The 24616-nt window shown below is 39.0% G+C and overlaps 1 protein-coding gene across 2 annotated transcripts in view; it reads left to right on the top strand.

Moving 5' to 3' along the window:
• Positions 1–6036: 6036 nt before the first annotated feature.
• pdzd2 (PDZ domain containing 2) overlaps positions 6037–24616 on the top strand; it is an 86287-nt gene continuing 67707 nt past the window's right edge. For both annotated transcript variants that reach the window (XM_053228890.1, XM_026931236.3), the window contains exons 1-2: positions 6037–6372; positions 21732–22633. In XM_053228890.1, coding sequence (XP_053084865.1) covers positions 22125–22633 — 509 coding nt within the window. In that variant the 5' untranslated portion in view covers positions 6037–6372; positions 21732–22124. The remainder of the gene's footprint in view (positions 6373–21731; positions 22634–24616) is intronic.

Genomic DNA, 24616 nt, shown 5'->3' with positions numbered 1-24616 from the left:
AGGCCAGCAGCTGATCTCAGATCAGCACTAACTCTGAGCTGTTGCATGAATTATGGTTGGATTTCAGTTTGTAGTCAATTAGTGAGGGAAGCAGCAGATGTGTTAGAAATAATGAATGCAGTTCAAGTAGCGGTTAATGAGGTGGATTTGAATTTAGTTTCTTAGGAAGATGAGAACGTAACAGAGGATCTAAAACATAACATGGTGTCACATGGATACCATAAAGACCTGCACTTCCCAAAACAGTTCCCAAATCTCACTTTTGTTTCCGTGGATAATCCCACCTCGAGTCTGTAGATTTGTAATCATAAAGACTGTCCTGTGCTTATTGCAGGACTCTTGTTCACAGTCTTCTCATACTGAACATCCTTTCAGGACACTTTCTCTCCTACACCTGTATATTTTAATGATTTATATTCACACTTTTGAGTTTGCTATCTCTTAAGGTTCTTTGTCATGCTGTCTCAGGGAGTTTTTTCCTTGCCACTGTCACCTTTGGCTTGTTCATTAGGGATCTAAACCTATATCCGCATTTTTGTAACATTGCTTTGTGACAATGGTTGTTGTTAAACAATGCTATACACATAAAATTGAATTGAATCGAATTCAACATAAATGCTTAAGATCAATTTAATCTTGACATATTTCCTTTTGGAAATATGTTGCTGATTTATTGCATATAATTAGCCAACATTTGCTTTTTTGTCTCACTCAATATTAGCGCAAGTGTGTTCTAATCTGCTTCTTAGACCATCTTGAAGTGAATCACTTCCTGAAAAATGCAGAAGCACGACAGTCTGTGATGGTACAATGGTAATTTCATGCGATGCAGACCTGCAACAGATTCAACTATTACCAAATATTATTATCAGGCTGGCATAAAGCTGCAGCAGCACAAATAAGGTTTCTAAGCCCACCTTGTTGGTCCACAATGAGACTATAGCTCAGTTGATCCATGCACAGTGTGTGTTGATCAATGTCAGTGTTTGACTTTTGACCACAGGACCTCTTTTGTCTGGATTGTTTAGGTCTTGGTTGGACTGTTTCTCAACCCAAAGTGACAATGAGCAACACTTGTACCAGTGCCACACAATCTACCAAGTCAGTGTTACTGCTGTGCTGACAGTCAGTGTTACTGCTGTGCTGACAATAATATCTAGCAAACCTGCATGTTTTTACATATTTAGAAGGCAGTAAATCACCTGCAGGGTTTTTAAGACCACAGTAGTATCACACTGCTGATATTGATTTTTAAATGGCAGATCAATATTTCAGGGTGGAAAGGTGGTGCAGCGGGTAGCATTTCCGTCTCATACCATAGCTCTAGGGTCCACTGTTCGATATTGAGCTCGGGTTACTGTCTGTGTGGAGCTCTGTGCCTGTTCTCCCCATGTCCGTGTGGGTTTCCTCTGGTTTCCTTCCACCTCCCAAAAACACACCAGTAGGTGGATAGGTTAAGAAAAATGCCCCTAGTTGAATGAGTGAATGAGTATGTGAATGTGTGTGCACGTTGCCCTGCGAAGGCCTGGCGTCCCATCCCATTCCCAAGCTCCGGATTCATCAAGACCCTAACAAGGCTAAAGCTGTTACTGATAGTGAGTAAGTGCATTAAACTGCATGCTCTGTCTAATACTGGTATCAAATACTGTTAACTAGTAACTACTAACTAGTAATAACTTAAATGCAGGCGTACTCTTCAAAGACGATCACGTCAATCTACATTCTTATTATGCCGAAAATAATGCATTGCTCAGTCCTAATAGTTTCACTGTCAAGCTGAGATATTATAATCTATAAATATTATAATCTATAGATATTAGATTTTAGCCTCCCAGCTAACATCACCCCCAGCCACCACTGTGTTCATTTTGTACATCATCCCTTTGAGCTATTCATCTGACCGCTGCTAGTATTCATGAGGTAAATATCAGACAGAGAACAATCCAAACATATAAATGTGCTTAAGGCCAGCCGTGGTTCTCTGACAATTCTAGGATTTAAATTCATAACCTTCTGGTCACTAACACAGAACCTTAACCTGTTGTTAGATTTTAACCACTGTGTGCTGGGGTACACAGTCTCTGAGGGCTGTTGTTTCGGGCTTGTCACCAGTTTTCTGTGGTAAAAGTGTGTAACGTCTGCACCACATCAGAAACTTCAAGCCAGTTGTCGTAAAGAGGACAAATGTTTGGACTGTACATTTCCGTCTAATGAAACTAATTAGAAATGTGGATTTAAGCATTCCTAAGATGGAGGAACACACTGTTTACATAGATGAGCTCTGTGTGGTCAGTTAACAAGCGAGTATAATGAGCATGGGTGTGTGTGGGGGCTCTCTGAGTCTCTGAGTCAGTACACTATTACTACATTACAAAGAACAACTTCATTTGTTGATTTTGCTCTTCCATTTTTTTTGCCAGTTATCAATCTGTCTGTTTGTCATATATACAGTATATGTAATGGGAGTGGTTTCTTCCAGGATGACTCCGCCCCCCCCAGTCCACAGGGCACGAGGGCTAATCCTCATTGTTTGATGAGGAGGAAAATGAGATAAATCATACACTATGGTCTCTACGGTCACCAGATCTCAACCCAACTGAACACCACCATCCATCCTCCGTCCCCCACCATCATCAAAACACTGACTGAGGGAAGACCTTCTGCAAGAATGGTGTTCATTGCTCCAATACAATTCGGGAGACTTGTAGAATTTGTACACTTTATGTTGGTTATGTTTTCCTTTAATTTGTCACCCGTCTGTATATACAGTATTGTTTTTGTAGTATTTTAACCATAATAATACATGTACAATGATAATTTATCCACTAACATCTAGACTCTACTGTCCTGTGCATAATGGTTTTAGAGTCTATTCTATAGTGTCGTGTGTAGTCCATTGTCTGACTGTATGCATTGTTGTCTGCTGCTGTTTCATGTTATATGTAGCACCATGTTCTGGAGAAACTATATTTTGTTCCTCACTCAACATGTCTGTGATGAAAAACAATAACAATAAAGTTGACTTTGACTTTGAACCATGTTTTATTAACTCTATTCGTCTAAACCTAGACCATAGTGCAGTTTATAGCTACTACTAGAAATTATTAAAGTTTTTAATGTCAATGGTGTATAAAATGATGGTTTATTCTATATTACACCACAGCGCTGCTGACCTCTTGAATGTGATTGGTCAGAAGTTTCATTTCTTAAAACAGCATGACTCATTGTTCAACTCTTTGACAGGGATTGTGCGGATGCTCTGCATAATCTAAAACTAATAATAATCAGATTGGGGTTATTTAACAAAGAAAAATGTGCTTTGCAATTTGCAGTTTCTCAGTAACAAGCTGAGAGAGGCCAGTGAGGGAATGACTGCTTATACCTGCTTATAACATAAGTAATAACAGGAACTAACTTATCTCTCAGATGTTCCACAACATTAAGTGTAACTGTAAATGGATAGAAAGTATGTGTTATCATTAATAATTTTAAAATTTGTAATTGTTGGCAAATTGCTGTGGTATAAGCGGAATGAAACATTTCAGGATGTGCTGTTATTGGGGAAAAAAAACAACTTGAGTGTGGTAACAGCATCAGACCACTCCATCATTAATTATTTTCATATAACAGCATGCCCTATTGTATTTTATTCATGCCATGCTGTATATATTGCAAGAAATCACTTTGGCCACCAAAATTTCAAGGACAAAAATAAGTATAAAAAAACCAGTAAAGTTTGCCCTTCCTGTAAAAGCCTGTCCTATTCTGAAAGGCCTAACATGATCTACCTAACATCTGCTCCACAGATGGCTCTGAGCACAGGCTGTCTGAGCAGAATGAAAAGGAAGAAGAGGTGTAATGTTTACCTCAACACTAAGTTAAAGGATGAGTGCACTATTCACAGATGACTCATAGTTCTATTTATTGCATATATTAAAAATAGGGCTTAAAACTGAAAAGAAGAATGCTATGTGACACGTTATGGCATGTTTGCTTTAAAAATGAGCCTTAAGGGAAAGAGAATATGGAGCGGACAGAAACAGCAGAAGAATTACAAGCAAAATGTTTCAACAGGTGTGATGGGGAAAGTAACCAGCTCCTGTATATGGTGTTTTAAAGCGTAAGTGTGGATTGTTTGTTGAGTGAGACGATCTTTATATACTATTATGACTCTGATCAGATGATCAGATGGCAATTCAAGTAGCATTAAAAAAGAAATCTAGATCATTCCAAAGCATTTATACACTTTGTAAGTGCACTGTCATAAATCATTTGTCAAAGTCTGAATGGAGACGTCTCTGTCCTGGCATGTTAAACTCTTCACTCCACTTAGTTTGGCAGTATTAGGCATACAAAAATGATGAGGTTTAAATATTTTCTTTTGATCCTCCCCATCCCCATTTTGACACTGTTGTGGCAGTTTTCCAAAGTGAAGCAAAATGATTTTAACAAGACTCTCACCCAGACCCACCAAACAGCTGACTTTTCCATCTTATTACAGTGTGATACATGAATTTACTCTCTAAATGTATGAGCAAGACTATAGCATGCTTTAAAATCCAGTACTGCTCAATAGCCTGGAGCAGCAACATCGTCTGTCAAGCTGATTTTACTTCCTCTAATCTAAAAGCACATACGTAAGTAGCTTCCTAATTGAAGCCATCTGGGTTCATGGCTGTGCATCTCATTCATCGTATGACTTGTTCAGACGTGTGCAGGGCATTTTCCTTCAAGATTAGCTATTTTCCATAACTGGAAGCAATTGTAAATTGTCAGATTAGGAGAACTGCATAAATATTTCTAACACAGCTTTCCAACTAAATGTTTGGTTTTGGTAATCTGAATTAATCATGAACTGGTGACTTCCTCAACAAAAAGTGCTTCAAAAAAGGTAATATTTTCAGTCTGTACAACTAGTATATCTGATACAAGTAATTTCACATTTGTAAATGCCAGTAGGTTTTATCATGTCTGGGCAGATCTGAATAGAAGGAATTTCCAAAAGTAGTTCTCATTAAAAGTGTAGCCTGCAGGAAGGTAAAGCATGTCAACAACTGTGCCATATACCATTTTAACAAAACAGTCAAACTGTGTCATATGTAAAGCGATATGATGTACATCCACTTTTACTGCACATGTGTCCGGTGACACAGTGGGTAGTGTTGCCGCCTCACACCTCCAGGGTTCCCGGTTCGACCCTAAGCTTGGGTTACTGTCTGTGCAGAGTTCTGCATGTCCTCTCCGTGTCTGTGTGGGTTTCCTCTGGGTTCTTCAGTTTCCACCCACCTCCCAAAAACATATGTAGGTGGATCATCTATGCTAAATTGCACATAGTTGTGAATGAGCGTCCACATGTTGCCCTGTGATGGACATCACATTCAGGGTGTATTCTCACCTCACTCAGTGTTCCGGATCAACATGGCCCTGACCAGGATAAAGCGGTTACTGAAGATGAATGAATGATACAGTATATTTTATGGTTACATGCTGCAGCAAAAGGTAAAACAAACAGTTTTGCCATGACCTCATTTGAACTGATACATTTTTTTCCACTACTAGTATCTTGGCATAAAATATTCAACTATTTTTGTTAGTCATAACACTCTAGATGTTGCTATACATTAAAAAAAATTAATTTTGTCCTAAGGATGTATATATATATATATATATATATATATATATATATATATATATATATATATGTTTATGTATACACACACAAACAGTGTTATAAGTAACAAAAATGGTATATACATGTATATATCATAAAATATTCGACCATTTTTGTTACTCAAAACACTCTAGATGTTGATATAGATTTAAAAATTTTTATTCTGTCCTATGGGTGTCCAAACTTTTGCAATCTACTCTATCTGCATGCATACGTTCCTTATTCAGTAACAAGCAATATTTCACATACTGAACTGGCAGAGGGTTATGAAGAGGCGGGGTTTAAACTTGAGTCGCGTCTGATTGGCTAGATGAAGCCGACTCCTCCCCCCAGCACTTCTGCCCCCAGATGGCAAAAATCCCGCTTCATCTTTCCTCCCAGACTGTGAGGAGTAGGTACATCACCGCCGCTGTGTTTACTGCCTTAAAAAGACGAAAAGAACAGCAGGATAGAACAGTGGAGAAGATTTCCATCGTCTAGTGAGGTCCTGTTAATGTAAAAGTGCTTTTTTATGTTTTTTTCCAGGACTCTCACATGAAACGGGCTTGGAGGATAATGAGCGTTTTGTTCTGAGAGGCTTTTGAAGTGAGCTGGATAAAAAACAACAACAACAAAAATACTAAACAGTGGATTTGAAACAAAGTCGCTACGTGGATTTCTGCTGGATTCAGGAAAAGTAGCATGAAGGAACTGCATGCACAGTAAGTCTCACACTCTCATACTGATACACTGAGTTTTCTACATATTTTAAATCTGAAGTGTTAGTGTAAAGGGTTATTGTAGTGTGTTAGTGTAGTGTGTTGGTGTAAAGTGTTAATGTTAGTGTAATATTAGTGTAATGTGATTTTGTAGTGTAAAGGGTTAGTGTAAAGGGTTAGTGTAGTGTGTTATTGTAGTGTGTTAGTGTAGTGTGTTGGTGTAAAGTGTTAATGTTAGTGTAATATTAGTGTAATGTGATTTTGTAGTGTAAAGGGTTAGTGTAAAGTGTTAATGTAAAGTGTTAATGTAAAGTGATAGTGTAATGTGTTAGTGTAATGTGTTAAAGTATTAGTGTAATGTGTTTGTGTAATTTGCTGGTGTAAAGTGTTAGTGTAATGTGTTAAAGTGTTAGTGTAGAGTGTTAGTGTAATTTGCTGGTGTAAAGTGTTAGTGTAAAGTGTTAGTGTAATGTGTTAAAGTGTTAGTGTAGAGTGTTAGTGTAATTTGCTGGTGTAAAGTGTTAGTGTAAAGTGTTAGTGTAATGTGTTAAAGTATTAGTGTAGAGTGTTAGTGTAATGTGCTGGTGTAAAGTGTTAGTGTAAAGTGTTAGTGTAAAGTGTTAGTGTAATGTGTTAAAGTATTAGTGTAGAGTGTTAGTGTAATGTGCTGGTGTAAAGTGTTAGTGTAAAGTGTTAGTGTAAAGTGTTAGTGTAATGTGTTAAAGTATTAGTGTAGAGTGTTAGTGTAATGTGCTGGTGTAAAGTGTTAGTGTAAAGTATTAGTGTAGAGTGTTAATGTAATGTGCTGGTGTAAAGTGTTAGTGTAAAGTGTTAGTGTAAAGTGTTAGTGTAGAGTGTTAATGTAATGTGCTGGTGTAAAGTGTTAGTGTAAAGTGTTAGTGTAATGTGTTGATGCTCGAGGTGGCAGCAGGAGACTACCTTTGTAAGATGAAAAAAGTGCTTGTTCATCATATTTAAATAACCGTCTCCTCTTCTCAAGCATAAACTACACAGACTGTATATTTTTGTGAAGGTGATGGCACAGCTGTAGTGAGCAGGCTCTCAGAGAACCTGAAGCATGGTGGTGGAGGAGGTCGAGGTTTTTCCTCTGCCACTCGGCCATGGATCAGTGCTGAACAGAGTGATTTGTGAAGACGGCTGCCACTTTTGTTTACTCTCTCAGTGCGAGTTAGTCTCAAACACTCACAATAGAACAAAGGAACGTAAACATTTCCACATTCAGTTTAGGTCGAAAATAGAAAAAATAGGCGGCTTTTGATGCTTTTCGGCAACTAATTGTGTTTAGCATTGCCGCCGTCTGAACGCGTCTGTGTGTGCGAGTGTGCCGGAGTCCAGCGTTTGTACGCAGCAGCTGTAATGTCGAGTCCGACTGCAGCTGAGCTGACCAAGTCCCATGCTGGGCAGAAGCCCCTGATTGGCCAAAGCTCCATGTAAGAGAGAAGACTCTGATTGCGCAAAGCCGCTTGGTAGGCAAAGTCCAATATCGAAAGAAGCCCATGCTTGGCCAAAGCCCATATGTAGACAAAGTCCCATGTTGAGCAGAAGCCTGTGAGTAGGCAAGGCCTCATATTTGACAGAAGCCCCTGGTTAGACAAAGTCCCATGTTGAACAGAAGCCTGTGAGTAGGCAAGGCCTCATATTTGACAGAAGCCCCTGGTTAGACAAAGTCCCATGTTGAGCAGAAGCCTGTGAGTAGGCAAGGCCTCATATTTGACAGAAGCCCCTGGTTAGACAAAGTCCCATGTTGAACAGAAGCCTGTGAGTAGGCAAGGCCTCATATTTGACAGAAGCCCCTGGTTAGACAAAGTCCCATGTTGAGCAGAAGCCTGTGAGTAGGCAAGGCCTCATATTTGACAGAAGCCCCTGGTTAGACAAAGTCCCATGTTGAGCAGAAGCCTGTGGGTAGGCAAGGCCACATATTTGACCGAAGCCCCTGTTAGACAAAGTCCCATGTTGAGCAGAGGCTCCTGATTAATCAAAGCTCCATATTTGACAGAAGCCCCTAGTTGGTCAGATCCCCTGGTTAGACAAAGTGCCATGTTGGGCAGAAGCCCCTGATTAGCCAAAGCTTGACAGAAGCCTCTGGTTTTGCGAAAGCCCTGGGTAGGCAAAATCCCTTGTTGGGCAAAAGCCCCTGATTGGCCAAAGCTCCACGTAGGCCGAAGCCCCTGACTGTTGAAAGCCCCTTAGTAGGCAAAGTCCAATATTCGACAGAAGCCCATTGTTGGCCAAAGCCCATATGTAGTCAAAGTCCTATGTAGGGAAGAAGTTTCTGGTTGCCCAAAGTTTTTTGGTAGGAAAAAGTCCCATATTGGACAGAAGTCTTATGTCAGGCAGAAACCCCTGGCTGGGCAAAACTCTTAGTTGGGCAATATCCCACGTGCAGAACACCCTAGTTAGGCCTCATGTTGGATAGGAGATCCTGGCGGGCCAATGCCCCATGTTGAGCAAAATGTTAGGCCTCATGTTGGATAGGGTAAAGGCTTGTGTTGCACAGAAGCCCCACGATGGGCAAAAGCCAATGATTTGTAACTTGTTACCCAGGATTTTACCATCTTAAACACCCGTCTTATGATTCAATAAATCGCCTTAAAGCACATTATTCAGTAACTACTACAAACTATTCAGTAATAAAGTGAAACTCACAGGAAATGTATGCAGTAATGAGAGTGAGGAATGTAAGTCTTAAACCTACAGCCAGGTTCTGGGAGCTGATGGGGTTAAACCTGTACCACACACCAAGATGTGAGCTTGTCTATTCTAAGCGTGCTAACAAAATCTCTTACAGCTTCAGCTTAAAATCTGTTCCAGTAAACAGACTTGTGTAAACTTTATTTTATCTTCACTGCATCATTTTTGAGCACTTTATTTGAAAAGGCTGCAGCTTCCATTGGCACAGAGAGGGAAAGTTGATGGTGGACATGCTCGAAAAAGTGAGGAGTGATTTGCGAGTTCTGTAGAAAAGAACAATAAGAGAGAAGAAAAACGGCAGTGGGCTGGAGAGGTAGTAGTGGTATCTGAGATGCTGCCCGAGAAACGTGGCACTGCTCATCTGATTTAAAGGATCCTTTCTGGTAATTTGACTGACAGCGGGAGAGCGGGTAATCTCCGGCTCTTATGATGGATGAGTCATGAGCAGAGGAGGTGAGTAAATGAGGAGTCTGGAGGTCTCATGTCTTCAAGTCTCATGATTGCAAATCTGATGAATGTCATGAGTGTTTCATGTAGGATGAGATTAGCGCAATGGATGAAGGATGAAGTCTAAGAGCAGATAAGAAAGGAATAGTTTTTACATGCATAGTGTTTACAATATTCAGGTCTTTACTAACATAAGCAACATACAGCAGATGATGTTACGTACCCACCCTTGGGCTATTTTATAAATTCCTCTAAATTAAAATTGTCTAGTAATGATGAAACCATAGTGCTCATAGTGTCTTTGCAAGTCTCCCTGTGGTTTGAAATGATTAGAGTGAAACAAATCTTTTTCTTCCATAGAGGTGCATTGTTTTGAAATTTCCCGTGTGCTTCTCTGTGTGTGTGTTATTAATAGTAGCACAATAACATGACATCCTGTGTATAAAAAGCATTCGTGATGTAATGTTTTGATGACATAAGCACCCCAGGAAACCAATGCAATTTCTCACTAGTTAAGATCACTCAAGAATAATTTTGTAGTGAATATTTGAGCATGGCGAGGCTATATTTTATATATTTTAGTTGAGACTCTTCTTGATTGGAAATTTCATTACGTGAGCACATGGACTCATACGTGGTGGGCGATATGACAAAAAAATCCGTATCACAAGACTTTAAGACAATTCTATGATACACTGTATGTATCATGCTGTATGGTTTGCTAACAAGCTCCCAGCAAAAGAGTCGTGTTAAAATAATATTAAAAACTGAGCAATGTTTTTATATGACATCCACAAAAATAAATTATTTAACACTGAAAAGGAGGAAAAGATTCACTGCACTTTAACATTTACTCAGCTGCTTCCAAACAGCATTTGTAACTGTTATTAAAAAAATACTTGATGATATCTGCAATATTCCAGAAAAGTGTATCGTGACATAATTTATCACACTATCAATATTTTATCATCGTATTGCCCAGCCACAAACTTATAAATTACAGCCTGTAGTCAGTAAGTTTCTCTTTTAATGTGAGGTCTGATCTTTGCTGACACTTTGTACTGAAAAGTGCTGGAGACAAAAATGATGAAGGGAAAAGAACAAACTTGTGTAATCACAGAGAAACGAGGCCAGTTTGCTTTGAAAGTGTTTCTGAATCTTTTTTTACTTGTCGGTATCAAGGGCGTATCATGAAAACCATTTTAACCAGCTTTTTAAACATTTTCAGCAATCATGGAAAATTGGGGAAAAAAAGGAAGTAAAGCAAAGAGCACGATCCTGCAGGCTGATTAAATCGTCTGTTGTAAAGAAAGCCAGTGTAAAGCTTCACTTTATATTCACATATGCCACAATATTGTGATTGTATTCATTCATTCATCTTCAGTAACTGCTTTATCCCAGGAACACTGGACACAAGGCAGAGAAACACACATACACACTCAGTGTTTCCTGCATCTGAAATGTACTTAGGTGGGGGTCAGTGGAGGAAAGATCGGGGGGGAGGTCTGCTTCTTCTCTCTGATGAGTTTATGTTGCTGCTGGTCAGAACCTCTACACCACCGGTTTACCCACTGTTACCAAACAGTGAAAAGGAAACTGCTAGAAACATGCTCCTTCAGATATTTATTAATTAACAGCTGTCCAGATGTGAGAGTGTTATCATCCAGGAGACACAGATATTTTATAACAGACAACCAGACTAATACTAAGAAAAAGTTTTACACTTTTCAAACTAGTGAGGACTTTTCCCCACATAAGTTACAAGTTACCTTCAGCATCGTGTTGAAATGTTTGTGGGAAACTCTAAACAGGAATGGTCATTTTTTCCTGAACTGGCTAAAATATTATAGTGACCTACTGTTAGACCAAACCATCACACCCACATCGACACGAACTCAGCGCCAGTTGTTTTCCAGCTGTCTGGAGAAAAGAAGTGGACACTTGGGTTACTGTAGAAAGACTACAGTGGATTATGTAAACTACCACTGAAAAAAGTACAGGCTTTGTGTTCTTGCCCTGCTGTCTCTGTCTCTGTCTCTTTTTGCTTTTGCGTCTATGTCATTTCTGACATTTCATGTCATTTCAGCATCGCTTTATTCATTTTTCCTCCACATCTGAAGGTTTTGATTAATCTTCTATAACAGCACGACTCTGCAGAAATTCCAGATGTAATTCAAATCACAGGTTTATATTAATGCCCTTGGTGTTAAAATACAACGATTAAAAATGTGTTTTTTCATAAAGAAAAAATATAATTGTTGATATGGTGACACTTTTATGGAAGGAGTCTCCAGTGTTAGCGCTTTATAATGAAGTTTTCCACCTCAGAAGAGTCATCAAGGAGTGAGAGGAGTTTACGCTTAATATGACTGTTTTAATAACAGGAACAAACTTCACAACATTAAACGTAACTATAAATGGATAAAAAACACTGTGTCATTCATTCATAAATCTTTAAAAAATTTAATCGTCAAAAAAGTTTCAAATTTCTGCAGTGTAAGAGGAAGAAATCACTTCAGGGTGTGCTGTTATTGAAAAATAGTCAACTTCTGATGTGTCTCTGGTGTATTACACCACCCTGTCGTTGATTGTTTTCCAATAACAATAACAGCACGACTTATCATGTTCTACTCCTTATATGATATAGACACTTTGCATCTCATGCAGCTTATTCTCATACATTGCAGGTAACTGTAAAAGATCAGGCACACAATTCAGAAGAATTATCTGTATTAGTAAGGTTCTTTTTTTTTTTTTACTAGGAATGCCTAATGGCTAAGCCTGAAAACACTCTGGTTTAGAATATATTACCCAAAATGCACTTGCTGGCAGCAAGTGAGGCTGAGTCAGCTTAGCATGCACCCAGACGTCATGCTTTAATCTCATTTTGTTAAAACAAAGAGCAGAGCTCCAGAGGTGACAAAAATGAAATCCAGCCACGGTGCAGCTCGCGCTCATTTTAAATTGTTATGCATACTTTCCAGGTTTATCTACCAATTACCTGTCCTGACTTGTAGCACAGAGTTTCCCATTATAGTCTTTAGTAACCTTGCAATCATGATCAAGAACAAAACAAAGTGTGAGAAAAGACAGATGTAACAGCTGCAGGCCACTGTTTGGATATTATACATAAGATGCTCTATTCATCGGGCTTTTACAAGCTGTAACAAGCACTTCCTCCCTTGCTGCTCCGGGGATTAAATTTGGCCAGATGTGAGACTTCATCATATTGACATTGCGATCAGTTTGCTTTGCCTCTGCATTATATTACAATCTATTCAGTTCTCACACACACACACACACTTCCAGTACAGGCTTGAAGATTCTCGGAAAGCGTGATGCTTTTTCAACAGCAAATCTAATTGGAACATAGTCTTTTATCCTTCATAGGGGGCCCTGCTGTATATATATAAAAAAGGAAGAATTTGGCGAGTTGGCACATCCCTTTAGCAAGTTTGCCGTATTTAGCTCTTTGCCCTAAACAGTCATGCCTGCTTTTCACCAAACCGATCATTCATTGTAAAACCCAACTGATATTATAAATAGATATATAGCTTTTAAATGATGCCTTGTGCTGCTTTTGGTGAAGTCTTTCCCAGAAAGAATGCCACATGGGACCTTGACTGATGCTCTGTAATGATACGGTACTATACCAGTGTTCCCACATATACCCCTTTTTTTGCATTGACATGTCGAAGTATATATTTTAAAGGGGAATTCCAACAAGTTAAGTATTGTTTGTGTTCTTTTCTTTTCTGGATGCATTGTACAAATTGCTCTTAGTCTGTGCATCTGACGTGGAAGCGCAGAGCATCTTTTTGAAACAATGGAGGCCACTGTTTTCCTTTTATTCAACTAGGAAATGAGACTGAGATCAATTTTTAGACCAAAAAAGGGCCAATTTAATTAACGAGAATGGGTATCCTGTTGGAAGGCAATTTTCCAAAAGCTGTTGTGGTCTCTAATAAAATAGAAAGATACTTAGATGAAATAAACAGAGAGAAATGAGCTGCTGAAAGAGTTACACGTCTGCTTCAGAACTAACTCCGTACAGATACTCGCAGTGAGCACTGAACATGAAATAATATCAGAGTTTACAGATGGAAAGGGGCTGGTGGACCTGATTTCATGAAGAACAAATTTGAGTGAGTGGTTTTATTTAGCTTATAAAGCTAACTAAACACAAATTAGCTAGGCCTCATACTAGCTGCTTTGGCATATTAATAGTGCAAGCGAACTGTACTAGCTACAAACACTCACCAGAGACACCAACAATCTCTACTTCTCCTGCCTCTTTTTTTTTTGTTTTTTTTTTTAAATGTCTCTCTACACAGGTATATATACCAGGTATAGGATGAAACCACTTCCACTTAGGGCTAGGCAATATAACGATAAGATACTCAGTGATCATGATAAATTATGTAGCAGTATGTTCTTCTGAGATATCATTATATCTTTTAATAAAATTACTTTTTTCGGGTATTTACAATCCAGCTGATGTTAAAGTGTTGTACTTTCGTCTTTCAAATAGATAATTAAAAAGTATTTTTTTTCAGTGTTAATTCTGTTTTAGAAATTAAATTGTTATTTTTAAAGAAATATAAAAATGACAATTTATTACAAATTTCTTTATTCATAATTATTATATATATATATATATATATATATATATATATATATATATATATATATATATATATATAATATTTTTAAATATTTTTTTAATGCAGCACTACACTACACATTTTGTGAGCAAAACTAAATATCATGATACATAACGTGTATTGTAGAAATGCCTTAGAGAATCGTGATATGATATTTTTGTCATATCGCTCACCTGTATTTCCACTTCCAAGTTTTTCATCCATTTTTGTGTGTCTAACAGTAAATTTGATTAAACTAAAGTAACGAATGGGGAAGTTAAAAACTTCACCGTGTCATAATTCATTTGAAAATCTCAGCTAAAATGTCGCTTAATGCTGTCTCTGAAATCGTGGCTCTGTGTCATACAAATACATAGAAAATTGCTTGCTAGTGTGAATGTAGAGTAACCCATACCTTTGTAACTCTTCATACAAATTGAGTTGAGTGAATTGTTACGAATTGAATGCAGTGCCACTGTGTTGGTCTGATAAAAACCTTTGTAGCATTGTTTTTTATGAATAAGCCTTTATAACAGCAACACATGCTGCTTCACATGGCATAGTTCATCTTAAGATCATTCAGAAGTATTTTCCCACAATTCTTTGAGAAACATAAATAAAATGTAAGATAGCTGTTGATTAGTCAAGGGCTTTTTTCAGACCCTGCATGGCAGCTTCTGTGCATAGCACCCTGCATAGGGCATCATTTACATATGAGAAGGCAGCGTAAGTGGCCTGCATTGTCTCCACTGAGGACTAAGAGCCATGAATGAGGGTTTCTTTTCTCCAACAGTGGCTCACCTCTGACATCTGTGTGTGTCCCTTGCTCTTATCCCAGCCACCCCCCACAGTTCTCCCAAATTCAACTGGAAATGGCCCTCTCTACTTTTTTTTGATCATGGTAGCTTCATTCCCTGCCCTTCCTTTGCTTTTCTTTATGCCCATGAGATCCCCTTAGGCTATAAGGGGATGTAAGCACCCTCATGTAAGCACCCTTTTTTATTTGTTGGAATTGAAGGCCTGGTGCATATTAGCATTAAATCAACCCCCACAAGCCAACTCAGTGAGTCTGGAGTTTGCTCAGTGAGTCATTTGTTGGTGTTAGTGTTAGTCAGATGCTCCACCAGTGGGCAGTTCTTGACCACGTTTACTGACAAAAAGTACTGGACTCTTTAGCAACACCTCACAAGACTAGCCATTTCCTAGAATGAGTACAGGGACACATATACATTAACATAACCATTTCTTACTTAAGTTGAGTTAGAATTAAGTTCTAACTGGCCACAATAGAGGCATATACTTTCCTAGGGTGAAATGTATTGCAGGGATGTAGCCAAATGGAAAGCTTTCAGGAAACCTCCCTTTGTTTTGGTTTTTTTTTTAATTTATTTCAATAAATCAATTTTTTATCAGTGTGTTGGGAAGCTGAGAGACGTCAAGGCCAGGGCGCCGTACACCTGGTTCTTTAGTTGTGTAAATTACACAGATGTTTGCTATAGTAGGCACAAAGGGATGCTTTCTGACCAAACCATCAGTGATTCATGAGCACTGGAACACAAAACACATACAATATCTGCAACTGAACAATGACTGAGATTTTTTCCTGCCCTACAAATCCATCATCGTGAGTGAATGGGCATTCAGGTGTGCAGTAGGTGCCAGACTGCACGGCTCCAGGTAACAGTGTGCGTAATGTGTGTTTTTCTCCTCTCGCTAACCATCGAGGCCAGATGCAAACCAATGTGGTGAACAGTGAATAAAAGCTTGTGTGTGCCATATAAAGGCTCATTTGCATCATGGTGCCTGGCCCCTGCTTGGTTTCATCATTAGTAAGAAGTCAATGCTTAATTTGATGATCGTAACATATCTATTAGTCTAAAAGAAGGCTTATTGTGCAAAAATATGAAGACATTACCTTCTTACATATTAAAAGGCAATAAAAGGTTATTTTACACAATATGTTGCATTGAATAAGATTCACTTACTGTAAATGAGAACATAATTATTTCAAGTATAGTTTCTCATATGTAACGTTATAAGTCATGGCTGTGCAAAAATCATGTTATTATATTAAATCCCAATCATGATTAACTTCTCAATGCAATCTGATTCAAGAACAGTGTCTATTCTGCAGAATTAGCACTCATGCAACCATCGCATTAAACAGAGCACCACTACTCATATTCACTGTTTCCACTGACCACAGACATTGGATCTAATGTTCGCTTATGAAGCAGAGCAAGTCTACAGAAAAACAAGGGAAAAGACAACATCTGAAATCTGAGTGAGTTTTAAAATGACCCAAACACCCAATCGTCGTGAAAAGGACCAAATTGGTCCTAAACAAATGTTTCATATTATGTGCTGAATATTAAACTTCCAGTTACTAATCAAACGCTGGCGAAATGAAAGACGAGTTATGCATCGAGCACGTTTATCAAGACCGATTTTCACCCGTGAGTTGCTCTCGGCAGAAGAACTGAAACATTACTGCAACTAATTATTTAACCAGCCATTAATATTCTGGTTTGCTTTTATGTTTGGGAGGACAGACTGAGCTCTTGGCACCCTGATATGATTATACATCCACTAGTAAAATGTGCTTCATATAAGAATTTAAAAAATATATGTTATTGTTCCTTTAAAAAAAATTGGTAAAAGAATTGAGATCTCAATTCACAGCTGTATCTTAAGTCTAGGTAGACCTTTCCAGTCAAAATAAATTTAAAATCCCCACCTTTTTTCTCTATGTATAAAGTGTATAGCTTTCTTTCTGTATAGACAAGCTGTAAAGGCTTCTTCATGAATCTGCCAGTGTTAAGTGTGTAGTAAGTATCTCATTTGACTTGTATGAACAGCTCTTGTGTGGCAGTCCATTAAAGTCAATTCCATCCGAAGTGTGTACCGTGGTCCTGAGAATGAAGACTGTGTGCGACATGTGGCATTTAGGAACGGCTGAAAACGGCTGTAACATGGCCATATGTTGCTGTGCAGAAGGGAGGGGGTGGATATCGCTCCCGAGCAGGAAACAAAGGGTGTCTCACTTTACACTGACCATGCAGTCACATTGCTCACATTCGGACATCCTGAGTGCCGCACAGATCTGTCATCTGCTGATCAATCAGTCTCACCCTCACAGTCCTGTGGAGTGCAGGCTATAAGAGGAAATGCACTTAAGTTATACTTACTTTCAATAAACCTCACTGAACCATTCAACTAACGTACTATCCAGAGAGCAGAAAGTTGAATTTTCATTCATTCATTCATTCATTCATCTTCAGTAAGCACTTTATCCTGGTCAGGGTCTCAGCAGATCCAGAGCCTATCCCACTGGGTATGAGTCAGAAATACATCCTGGATGGGAATATAAATAGAATATATATGAATATAAATAGAATATAAATCTTTGTTTTAACTTCCTTCATGTTCAACAGAGAAACAAACATGAAGATTTATGATCCAAATAATTTTTAGGTATTGTCTGTTGCCTAACTGTTGTAGGTAGTAGACACCAGTGATTAACGCATGTTGCCTAACCCGAGGCGTTTGGCCCAAGTTCCACCGGTTGTCCACCTGCCCCCAGTACTTGTGTGTGGGAGCAACGCTGGGGGTTTTGCTTTATCTCCATGCACTGGATTAACATGCCATGCTCTGAGCAGACTGGCCTCAGTTTGTGCCAGTGCCATCTGTACCCTTAGCATTAGCAGCTAGTGCTAGGGCTTTCCTCTGACCTACCATCCCATCTGGCAAACTGCCACGTCTCTGTAAGCCTAATAATATGTATGCATATGGAATAGTGTGGCACAAAGCACTAAACCTTCTTAGACAGTGGTGTGGGTGAATGCAGAGTGATTTCCCTTTACAGATTATTTTAAATAAATAGACAAGACTGCTGTGTTAAATGGGATACAGTGCTGCTGGGTGCTGAAATTAATTACAGTTAATACACTTGATGCTTTATCAACCAATATTGTCCATACAAGTGTGGACAAATCATAAATCCATTAGCTAGCTCACTGAGCAACTGGAAGCTCCAGTTTGCTCCCAGTCTCGTGTTTTAGTTGTCTGTAAACCTAATAGACTAGGCTAAAAATGGTAGCTAGTGTACGTTTGTTGCACTAAGTGTATTCATGCAGACACAATAACGGGTGTAAGAATTCCAGCATAGGGGATGACTCGGACATAGTCATTATGCTTTTCTACTAAAGTGTCTGAGCACATTATGTTTGCATCTTTGACAAAAAGTCAGCACATTACTGAGCAAACTTTAGCTTCAAGCTGGCATGTTTTCTCTTCACATTGCACACATTATATTATTTGAATCTGGCTTGCATCTTTATTTTCCCTCAGTATGTTTTCCTGTGAGGAGACTGCGTGTTGTGCTAGCATGAGAGTCATACGCCAGCTTTGTGCTGCACTTTAAGGTCTCAGCATAATGCATGATGACGTCTGCAAAGGTTTGCATGAAATTGAAACACCTTCACAAACTCACAAGTTCATAGTCCCTGTGCTTTTGTATTGACCATCGCATACGAGTGCTCCAGAACTGCTGGGGGTGCTATTAAACTATCACAGTTTCCATGCCTACAAGAAGATGATAGGCATAAACGGGTTTGTAACAACCAATCACAGGCTTGGTTGTGTAGCGTAATTTTCTGCGGACTTCACCCAGCTGCCATGGGCACGAAATGGCGAGCGAAGCCTTTGCCTGATGTCCATTTGCTCCACATTGACGTCCTCTTTTTCGTGGAAGCCAGCCAAATGTCGTCTTCGCATGAAGTATGCTGAGGCCTTTGTTTTGCTTAGTTTTGTCAGAGTTTCAATATACTGTGTGTTCCTGATTCTGAAATACACATACCAAATAAAAATTTTGTTTTGCTAAAGTCAATTGTGAGTAAAGATTTTTCTTTCTCTGGTTTTTGAACAAGTGAAGAAAAAACATTGGTGACTGCTAGCCTCTTGAGTCTACTTGTCCGCAAGGCGACTATGAATAAAAAAACTATTACCCCGGACATTCTTGTCCCAGGTGCCCACTGATTTGTCCACTGCACATATCTGGAGCACTTTCATGCTGCTTCATCTTCTTTTTTGTCTCTCAGGAACAGCACAGGTGTCGCATTATAATGGCAAGACTAATGACATCCTAGGGATTTAGGTACTCAGCTGCCCTAACAATGAAACCTGTTACCTGTATAATTACAAGACGACATTTATCAGATCAAAACGGAGATGAAATCAAAGTTGGAGCCAACCCATAATGACCCGTCATTTGCCTCTGCACTAGGGCAGAACCCCGTAGGGCTGTGGTGGGGGCCTCTTCAAAGCTTCTCTGCTTATGCTCTCTGTGATTAGTGGGGATTTGGAGAGGCCTACTTTAGAAAAGTCTAAGTAAACTGTTTCTCCCGCATTTGGCCTCCAAGTTTGTTATTTGTCAGTCTGCATTTCTAACCGCTGCACTGAGATTGATTTTTTGAAGACAGTACTTTTAGAAAAACAAAAAGAAGTACCGAGTTCAGAATCATGGAAGACAGTACAGCACAAATAATATAATATTGTAGCAAGTGGCAAGAACATCCACAGTTTTAATCTTAATGGAAAAAGCAGAGTGACTCAGAAAGACCACCCTTGCAGTGTGACAAATGATCTTGGACTGACCATCGCTGGATTTGTGCACCATGGGTTTGTCTTCCTCTTTGAAACTCAGGCTTCTTACTTTCTGGAATTTGCTGAGATTATGGCATCAGTTTTATTTTTAGCTTCCATTACATCAGTGCTCTGGACTACATGAAAAATGGTAACAGGAAAGGTATTTATTCTGAAATTTAATCCTTGTGTACAAGGGAAAGCTGTATCACTGTTTTTCACCAGTCTAGGGGACAAAAGTTAATGGCCCTAGCAGAGGTCCCTGATGCATGTTTCATAAATTTGGTCTGTGTACATGTTGCTCTAGTTTATTTAAAGACACAGAGCATTACATTAAGTGAACAATGTACGTAGAAAATAAAACGCCGTGCTTAAGTTCCACGGTCACTTGTCACATCGGATTTTTGACGTATATTAATGTGTAATGCTCTGGGAAATAGCCTTCTTTGTTGTCATATTTCAGCTAAAAAAAGCTGGCCAGCTACTTGGAGGGGGTCAAGAGGTTGCAAGTTATTGGTTATTGGAATGGAGTTTCTTTGCAGCCATTGGCTGTTTGTAAATAGATTTAATGTCAGAGACCGGAGGAAATAGTAAAACAGCCTCCAAGTTCACTCGGATACAGCCAGCCAGCCAGCCTTGTATATCGTTCTTTCTTAGTTTGTAAAACATTATGTCAGTAATAATGAATGGCATGTTTAAAATCGTTTAAACATGGCTCAGGGTCACTGGAACAGGATGCTATAGCACAAGACTCTTAAACAGAAATGGGGGAAAAGTGGGGTAAAGCCTGTTTTAACATGTAGTTTTACTAATTCATTTGGAAAACCTATTGTGTGTGTGTGTGTGTGTGTGTTTATATATCTTATACAGTATGTGACTATTTGCCAGGTCCCCACAAGGAAGACTGCTTAAAAAATGCCACATAGCTTTTATTAAAAAAAATAATAATTATGATAATAATTAAAAAAAAGAGCCAAATGATTTCCTTTTGGTTACTAAGGTTAGGGTTAGGGTTAAATATAGATCTAGAATAACGTTATTTATCTGCATTAATAACTGTGTAAATGGAAGGTCCTCACAAGGATAGAAAAATGTGTGTGTGTTGGAAAGAATCTGAATGGATTTTAGTCTAATGGTTTGCATTAATAAATCTCCCAACAGTATCTAATGATATACATACTTAATGGAAATCATTAATTCCTGTTAGGACGTTTTTAGCTGAGGAAGCATTAGTGTGGAACGTTGCTTGCTACATTTTTACTATTACTAGCTTTTTTAAAAAAATACATTTGAGTCTTTAATGTCACTATACATCTTAGTAAAATGGATACTGACTGCTGAACTTTTAAGTAATTGGTTATTAGGCACATGAGATGACATGAATTTAGGTCAAACACACAGGAAACTGCAGAATAAACACTTTATAGTGATGCACTTGTAAGTGTTTTCAGTAAAAATCTTTTACTTTAAGCAATGGACAATAATGATCTGCTATATCCTATATTAAAACTCTTTTAAAGAGCTAACCTTATGTTATTTCGACTAATATTCTGTTTACAGGCATGTAAAAGTGTTTGATCATAAGCAAAGTGCATCTGTGAGTTGTGTGGATATGGTTTTCTAGGGCAAAAATGCATCTTATTTTGAGAACATGCCCAAAGTAGCAATTTGATTGTGGTCAAGAGCCGAGAGCGTCTAGTTAAAAAATGTCAGAAATGTGGTTTGCAGATCTGTCTGAATAAAAAAAAAAAGAGCTTCATTTGCACAATTGTACCATCTGTCCAGTTGTTTGGCAAGTGAGTCAGGTTAGTATCTATACAGCTGAGTACAGTGTTAAGGATGGTAAATGCATGTCTGAGATAAATGCACATGTCTTTTTATCCGTACTAATACCAGTCCTGCTTTTCTCCTCTGTAGGTGAATGTCTGTGGTGCCTGGAAGTCAGGATCTAAGCTCCATATTCGCAGTGCTGCAGGAATTCCTGCTTTTACTGGGCTGGAAATTGGATTTGGAATGACCCAAGCAGGCCAGTTAATGGCACACATTCTCTGGTTACCCCTCGTTGTCTAAAAAGCCTTTTCCCTCTCTGTCTTTATTTTTCTGAATGACATCATGGTCCATAGTAGGCCAAATGTAACATTAAGGGATGTCGGTGCTGTAGTTCTGAAGTCTGAGGGGCGCCTGTATCAGATGGAGGCAAGCACCATTTTGCTTATTTGACCCCACCCATCTATTAATAATCCCAGAATTGAAAAACATTAGACCCACCATGCAGCGGAGGCCCAGGCAGGCCCAGCAGCAGCAGCTAGGATGCCCATCACCCAGGAAAACGCACTGAGTCACCTATCTCTGCTGGAGAGCTGGCTAAAGGTGAACCAGGGGGAGCAGGACCAGGAGGATGAGCTTGGAAAGAAAGCAGGCAGCGCTACGCCATGTCAGGCTGCAGTCCGCAAGCTGGTAGAGTACATCCAGCTGAACTTTACAGATTGCGAGAGCCGCCCATGCAATGGCAGCACGGTTAAGGACGAAGTGGACGTGGAGGTGCGGGCGGTCTGCTTAAGCAAAACTGAAGGAGATGGGCCTGAGTTTGGGCTCAGCTTTGGGAACATCCCCATCTTTGGGGATCCTGAAGGGAAGAAGAAGGTGCGGCGCAGGCGCCGCAAGAGCGATAAGGGCCCTGTGTTGGACGTAGGGTGCATCTGGGTGACAGAGGTGAAGAAGAAGAGCCCCGCAGCACAATGTGGTGACATTAAGTTGCGGGACGAGCTGCTGTCCCTCAACGGCCAGCTGATGGTCGGAGTGGACGTCACCGGAGCCAGGTAGGATATCTGAATTATACTTTTGTATGCTCTAGAAACCCTGCTTTCACACATTTAATAAAGCAATGAGCCACAAGAGGGCGTGAGTTACACTGATGTTATCATGAGCAAGGATGTTATTAGGCACAACTCTAACCAGATTCATAACCCAAAACCTCCTCATAATAATGTAAATAATAATATACACAATAAACTATTCTCCCCCTACACAATGTAGACTCTTTGTAGTAAGCTTTGGTTGCTAAGCAACATAATGGACAAAGATTGGGATATACTATGGGCAGAATTGTTTTATTGGTTTAAAACATGGTGCATTAACACAGAATTCAGTTGTTGTGATGCAGTCACAGGTGTGTGTGTGTGTGTGTGTGTGTGCGTGTGTGTATTGAGGATTTTACAACAGCTTTAATCACGGCTCAGCATATTAGAACCGAAGTTATCTGTTTTATAATTGGAATTTCAGTATGAAAGCAGTATCACGTGGAATTCATTTTTCCTACAAAAATAAATTCTCTGTAATTTGTAAATGCATAATATTTTGTCTACTTTATCCAGTTTATCCAATAAGCAGCCTTGATGTTTTTTAAACAGAAAGTAATATTGTGCAGCGTAGATGTATTTTTGTTGCATCATTAGCAAATGCGTAGCAATAGCAAATGCATGTTTCATAAAAATAAAGAGAGATCTACAAACAAGAAACAAGATGCATAAATATTATTGCATTTCACAGACTGGTTGGAACCACAAACCTGCTCACTGTAGCATTTATTTGCGGATTTTACTCATCCTGTAATCACATGACCTGCGCTCCTTTACTCTTTACATCTCCTTCCTTCCCTCATGCAAGACTTTTTACGTGTTCACTCTGACTTTTCTTTTTTTCTGGTGTACGTAGGTGACCCTGTTGCCCTTATGCCCTTATTCGTGAGGCCAAGTGATCTAAATAAAAGTTGGCCGTAGCAAAATCCAGTAGAGTGATCTTCACACATATTAATCCCGGTCCATTCAGTAGGAATGGGGTTAGTATCATGCTTTTTTTTTTTTTTTCGTCTAGCCAATGGCACTTTTGGAAAGGTTTTTACATTGAAGCATGCCAGTGTCTAGGAAAAGAAAACATTTTGATGAACTGCCACATTAAATGTGGTTTCTGTTGGTCGTCCAGACAAAAATATGTAGTTGTAAGAAAAGGTTTGTGAGCCGTTTAGAATGAGCTGGATTTCAGTTTTAACAGCTTTTAAAATGTGATCTGATCCTGAAAGCCATAATAATAAATACAGAAAGTCTTGGAGAACAACATACACCCATAACGTTATTGAAGGCAGTTGGTTTGAACTCTTTTATAATCAAATAGAAATTTATTCATTATTTATCTACAGTGGAATTTATATCTTTGCATATCCTGATGCCCTTTCTCACATACAGATGAAATGAAGGTGTGCAGGGTTTACCGGAGCAGTTGGTGGCTAAGGGGCTTATAAAGGGGTTTATTAAGGGGCTTAACAGTGCATTTGTTTTTCTATGAAACACTGGTTTCAAGATTTTTGATACACTTACAACATGTTGGTGTGGAGACTGTAAACTACTGAGTGTTCCTGTAATGTCTAAGACACTTGCAGAAGATCTCCTCCATGTAGAACATTTTAAACGCCTTTATAGTTTGTGCATATGGATTTCCCCCATTCAATTCAGTACGCAGTTTTTCCAAATCCAGAGACTGTCATTGCACAATGTTAATTCAGTGTTGATGATTTGGCTCATCATATTGTTGAAAGCTATATTTATGTCCAAATCTGAACCTTCTTGCAGAGGTTTGCAGTTGAAATATTCTGATTTTTAGCAGAATTCATGATGCCATCGATTTTCACATGAGCCCTTGAACCAACAAGGTGCTTTCTTGCAATGCTCCCAAACATATTACTATAAACCTAACAACCAGATAAATCAACTAAACTTTGTAATTTTTTGTTCACTGAATTATGGATT

The sequence above is a fragment of the Pangasianodon hypophthalmus genome, chromosome 24 (assembly GCF_027358585.1).
Source record: "Pangasianodon hypophthalmus isolate fPanHyp1 chromosome 24, fPanHyp1.pri, whole genome shotgun sequence".
Taxonomy (NCBI): domain Eukaryota; kingdom Metazoa; phylum Chordata; class Actinopteri; order Siluriformes; family Pangasiidae; genus Pangasianodon; species Pangasianodon hypophthalmus.
This window is presented reverse-complemented; position numbering and strand designations above follow the sequence as displayed.